This window comes from Lipotes vexillifer, unplaced genomic scaffold, assembly GCF_000442215.2.
Source record: "Lipotes vexillifer unplaced genomic scaffold, Lipotes_vexillifer_v1.1 scaffold1012, whole genome shotgun sequence".
In the NCBI taxonomy this organism is placed as follows: domain Eukaryota; kingdom Metazoa; phylum Chordata; class Mammalia; order Artiodactyla; family Lipotidae; genus Lipotes; species Lipotes vexillifer.
This window is the reverse complement of record NW_006775534.1, coordinates 692,817-698,651: the sequence shown is the minus strand read 5'-3', so window position 1 is coordinate 698,651 and position 5,835 is coordinate 692,817. Positions and strand designations below refer to the sequence as shown.

The window sequence follows — 5,835 nt, the reverse complement described above, 5'->3', positions numbered from 1 at the left end:
GGGGGGGGGGACAGGGGCCTGGTCCACCCCTTGGCCCGGGGGGCGGGGTGATGGTGCCAGTGGTAACGTGTGGAAACCGCAGGCATTCAGTGCCGACGGGGCACCAGCGTGGTTCCTCAGTGGGCGGGGGGGTGGGGGTGTGAGACGCGACCTCCAGCCTCTTCTTTAAATGGAAGCAAAAGGAACGTGATTCAGGTCCTTACGTACCGAGCGCACAACAGCCATTTAGAAAAACCTTCTATTTGCAAGAATTCCAGACTCACGGAGAGTTGCAGAGAGATCTGTGTCCCCTTCAGCCAGTGTCCCCAGCAATGACAAGTTGATATTAAGGACAGTGGCCGTCATCTCGGAGTGGCCTTTGGAGACCCCGAAGGAGCCGGAGTTGGGGTGTGGGAGGCCTGGAGTCCCACGTTGCCGTTAGTCAAATGCGTGTAGGAGGTCAGGGGACGTTTGAGAGGCCTGGAGACTTTCAGAGATGTTACCACTGGGGGTTCAGAGTGTTTCAGTTTATTGTTACCACGTGATGGGTGCGTGTTACAGTGTTGCAGGAAGATGCAGCCTCAGAGCACCCTTCCCTGTGTGGTTTGGCAAATATTAAATCCATCGGGCCCTGTGTTGGCGAGGCCATGCGGGGGACCCGACCCCCGGGAGGTGTCAGGAGCCCCAAGTGTTCATGCTCTTTGACGGAGGCTGTGGATCTGTGCTGAGGAAATGACCAGAAAGGCCACCAGGATCTCACGCTGGATGTTCACACCTCTGGTATTGATAAGAGCAGCAGATTGGGAGCAACCCACAGGTCCATCCACACAGCACTGATCCGTCATCTACAGGACAAGATGTGACTCTGAGATCAAACCATTTTTGAACAATATGCTAAAATGCTCAACATGTGATCTTTACATTAAAAAAGCCAGGATATCACACTATATATTATATTTTGTTAAGATCTATCCCTTTTGTGTAAAAATACTTACAGATATACGCCCAGCTGTGGAGGTAATTGCTCTGGTTGACTATGAGACACACACGTGTGTGTGGAGGGAATGTAAACTAGCTTCTGTTTGTACGGGTCAGCTGGGTCTTAGATTCGAATTTAACCGCATGTTGTCTTGGCTGCATTGAGTGTGACTTTTTAAAAAATCCAATTAAGTTGGAGGTGAGTTTGAAGTTATTCAGCAGCCCTGGGCTGAGGCCATGAGAGAACTCTCCTGATGTGGTCCCCGTGTCGGCTCCTCTCCGGGTCATTGGTGACCCCCAGGAATGACGCTCCGGCTGCAGGGCCCGTGAGGGGGTTGGGCTGGGACAGCACAGCCGTGAATCACCATCCGCGCAGCAGGGGCCGCTGCGTCTTGGAACATTCCTTCCAGTCTTAGGCCTTTTCTCTGAAGCAGAGATGCATTTACATTTTTTGTGGAGCTGCCAAACTCATGCTGAAAATTTCCAACCCAAAACAATAATTTAAATTGTCTATATTACAATATTTATTTTGTGGACCATTCTAACTTGAAACTGTGCGCACACTGTGTTGCTGGCTTTGTCCGTGATTCAGGAGCCAGTCATTTCCCCAGATCTATTTCTCTATGGTGTCCAAGTGCAGAGCGGCTCAGAAGATGCTTGCCCTGCACAGACGGCGAGGGCTTGCACTTTCCATCCTTCCTTTGCTTCTCTTTCCGTCGCACACTCTCGTTTTTTAATTTCCTGGGAGTCAAATGAACCTAACTTTTATTTTGTTTTTCATTTGTTTCTTTTCTATTTACAGCAAAGGACAGTGTTTTCACTTAGATCAACAGTATGTAGATAACAGAACAGATTAGTACGTTGGATATTCTAAACGGAGACGTGGTCCGCTCCGTCCGGGCGGGGTGAGCTGAGCTGGGCAGTTTGTCTGGGGGTCAGGGCAGCTCCCGTAAGATGCTAGTTGCCGAGGGCCGGCCTTGCGCTCGAAGCCCGTGGCTCGCTGGTCCTTCGTCCTGGTGGTGTGGCTGCATGTGTCGCTGGTAACACGTCAAGAAAGTGCTTCTGAGCACCCGGGAGACTCTGCTAAACGCGTCACGGAGCTTCGCCCACCAGGAAAGCTCCCATTGGATATTCTGTTTAACGTTTCTCAGAAGCCATCTGGCATTGGGGGGGGGGCGCGGGGGGCTCCTGCGCTCAGCCCGTGACTTGGGCGTTTCCCTTGTCTGGGCATCTCGGAATCTCCGCGCACACACGTGTCCGTCCCATTCTTCTTGGTCACATCGTCTTGAGTTTTCCGAGGCTGTACTTAGTGAGAAGCGGGGGGCGGGGGGCATCTTGTTGACATGGAATCAAAATGTAGACAGCAGACGGGGGCCCGGGGGGTGGGTGATGAGCATCCCACCCACCTGCGGTCTCGCTTCCTGAAGAAATCTGGGTTTAGGTTGGCCGTTGAGTAGAGGGTTTCAAGTGCAAGTTGGTCCTGGAATCTGACACGTAGTCTGGAGGAGGGGCTTCCCAGGGTTGGAAGGCCTCCCATGCAGACGGTGATTTTAGGGCCCAGCAGGGTGGACACGGGGGCTGAGGGACACACTCCAAAGTGGCCTCCGTGCCTGAACGGAGGTCCTGGCCCCCGGGAGGCGCTGGTCTGCCCCACCTCCGCCGGGGTCTGACTGTTGGACACGCCCACTTCACTGTATCTGCGGCGGATTCGTTAGGATTTTGAATTTCTTGCTGCATCGACACAGATGCAGCCTCTTCTCACGTTAGAGCCTTTGATTTGCTTCTTGAAGGTCGAGCTCAGGCCCACTGAGAGGCCCGTCCACCCGGGTGGCATCGAGGCTGGCAGTGTCCCTGGGACCCAGTGAAGACTTTATAGTGGGAAGTGGTGTGCGCGCGCGGCCTGCGTCCCGCCAGGCTCTCAGCACCGCCGCGTGCTCTCAGAGGAGCCCAGCGGGCGGGGCTGCAGAACCCGAGGGTGGACAGGGTGCCCGCAAAGCTGATTCAGCAGTAACTGCACGTGCATGGCGAGATGATTCAGTTTCTGTCGTCACTAGAAAACCACGAATGCCCGGAAATATACTGTCCTTTCCAGGAGTATTTTGCACTTATTTTAGAAATTACATGTTTGATTCCAATTCAAGCTGATTTCTGGGCTTTTTCTCCTTTCACAAAGTACCTTTATTCTATCTATTGTTTTGTGCTTTAAAAATCACCCTGATTCATCGTCTGAGATAAGGCGGAGAAGCTGGGGGACGTTTCAGGGGAGTAGTGGACCGACCCCTTCCAGGCTGAGACGCCACGAGCACTGCGTCCGTGTGTCTGGACCTCTAAACAAAACCCGCCCTTCCCAGCCACCTGTCCCAAACAAGCTGCCGGCACGCACGGTGTCTCTGCTGCATGCGCGGAAACAGACATATCAGCGACAGGCGGAGCGGGGCGAAGGGACAGTGGCGCCCAGACGGCGGAGACTCCGGGAGCGAGGGCACCTTCAGGGCTGTGTGTGGAGGGCGAGACCTGGGCGCCTCCCGTCCACCCCTGCGGGGGCAGGGGGTCCTCACACTGCTCCCGCTCTGCAGCCCTCCTGGCCGGCCTGGGGTTGGCTTCCAGACACCTTTGAGGTCTGACGAGCAGCATCTCTGTTGGGTCAGGTTCTGCATCCGAGAGGGGAGGGGGAGGGGCTGTCACCTTGGGGACCAAGAGCCACCCCCCCACACTGGGCTCTCGTCGGAAGGCAGTGGGTGGACCAGACCCCAGCTCCTGTGAGGGCCTGGCGGCCTCTGCCTGTGGACTGTGGCTTTTGGGGGTCAGCCTTCTGTCTTTTTACAGGGCAGGACCCTGAAGCATGTTCTGTAGGGAGAGCAGGACCTTTGGCCTCACGTGGACCTGGTTTCAGGTGGCAAATGGCCTCCATCTCCAGTCTGTACAATGAGGCTGTCAGTGCCCCAGAGATCTGAGCTTGTCGTGGGCCTCGTGGACCCCTCAGGCAGGGCCCGGCTCACTCCCCTCTCCCCTCTTCAGCCTCCAAGTGACAAACCCGCCTTGGGCCCCAGGGCCACTCCCTTGGTTCTGTGGATCTTTGTCTGCAGCTCACTCGTGCCCTGGGTGGGCGGCTGCCCAGTTGTCGTGCACGGATCACGGGATGTAGGGGGCTGGGCGAGATTGCCACAAACCTGCCATTTTATCAGGGGCCCGGCGGCACCCCCGACGGTTCACTCCTGCCCGCAGCCAGCACCCGTGGGACAGAGGGGAGGGGAGCCAGGCCGCCCAGTTCCGAGGCCAGGCTGATAGAACTGTGATTCTGAAAAGGTCTTTAATTCTGGAACCTATCTTATTAAGGAGGTTAAATAATTTATAGGCCTATCGTGAAGGAAGGAAAACATTTTAAGGTCGTGTGGGAAAACATTTCCATCTTATTCAGAAGCTCATCCTGAGGCCTGACAAAGCTCTGGGCGTCCATCACCATCGAGTTGCCATTGGCTGTGTCGGGCCATTATCCTGATCGATGGGAATTTCAGATGCAAGCCTGGCAGGATGAGCCGCCTCTCAGGGCCCCAGAGTCTTAGGTGGGTCTGTGGTCTGTGGGAAGCCGTGGCATGAATGTTTAATGCTCTGTGTTCCATTTCAGCCCGTCTCTCCCTGCCCTCGACTGGCAGCTGCCATCACACTCAGGACCGTACGAGCTGAGGATCGAGGTGCAGCCCAAGTCCCACCACAGAGCTCATTACGAGACGGAGGGGAGCCGGGGGGCCGTGAAGGCGTTGGCCGGAGGACACCCCAGTGTGCAGGTATCCACTCTGCTCTGACCCCAAGTCCTGTCCCTGCTGCAGGGGCAGCAGCTGGGGCTGGTTTAATCCAAAGGCCACTCTGCGGTAACAGCTAACAGCGCCTTTCATTTTCTGTCTTTTTTTTTTTTTTTTTTAATTCTCATCTCCCAACCAGTTTAGCTAAATATTTTATACACAGTCAAGTCCCAGTTTTCTCCTCAATACATATAATGGTGCAATGAGAGTACCTGCTCTGCTTGCTTCTGGAGCTCATAGATCAGCTGTAATCGTTACACCTGAGGTTCCTCTTCGGTGGAACTGCTTTGGGGGAGCAGGCGATACCCTGAAGATTGTGGGTGCGTGACCAGCCCGGCGGGGTTGGGAGGACTCCCCTGGATGGCGTTGCCAGCAAGCCTCTATTCAACGAGGAGGCAGAACGGCTGTAGCTTTTGCTTGTGTTCCCTGGTGGGTAACTGAGGTGACCTCGGTACAGCCTGGCTATTGCTGTGTCCCGGGGGACAATGCCCTTTATCCCCATGTGTCCCTGAGCAGTCATGTTCGACTCAGAAAAGATGTGAAAGGCCAAGGGGAGACTGTGTCCAAGAAGATGCCCTGGGCCACCTTGAGGGTCCATCTCGCTGCCTGGATGGTGGCCAGTGGGCAGTGTGGCCTGGGGACTGCTGTCTAGACCTCTTAGTAGACTTGACCTTGGTGCTATTTCGTTTTAAGGTGCCCTGGAATAGGAAAATTTAAAAGAAAGGAAATATACCTTTGAAATAAAAGTGCTTTATTTTTGAGGACCTTTTCTTTAACAAATCTGTAGAAATAAGTGTTCAGGGTTATTAGAACCAAGGACTGAAGCTTCTGCTGAGAAGCTCCCCCTCGATTTCTAATCCAGCTGCATTTTGTCCATCGTTCCTGCTGCAGACGTTCCACAGCATACAGCACACGCTGGGTGCCGTGCATGCCACACACAGACAGGCAGAGGTCTCCTCCTGGCGCCCCTGCCCCGGGGGGAGTCAGAGAATCGCATCCAGGGGCCCTCTGCCCTCTCCAGCTCCGAGGGGAATGGAGCCCACCTCTGCCCAGCCCTCTGCTCAGAATTAACCCCATC

The 5,835-nt window shown here is 54.8% G+C and overlaps 1 protein-coding gene across 1 annotated transcript in view; it reads left to right on the top strand.

Annotated features, from left to right (window-relative positions):
• NFATC1 (nuclear factor of activated T cells 1) overlaps positions 1–5,835 on the top strand; it is a 63,337-nt gene that overhangs the window by 28,312 nt on the left and 29,190 nt on the right. The window contains exon 3 of the mRNA XM_007449961.1: positions 4,583–4,742. Coding sequence (XP_007450023.1) covers positions 4,583–4,742 — 160 coding nt within the window. The remainder of the gene's footprint in view (positions 1–4,582; positions 4,743–5,835) is intronic.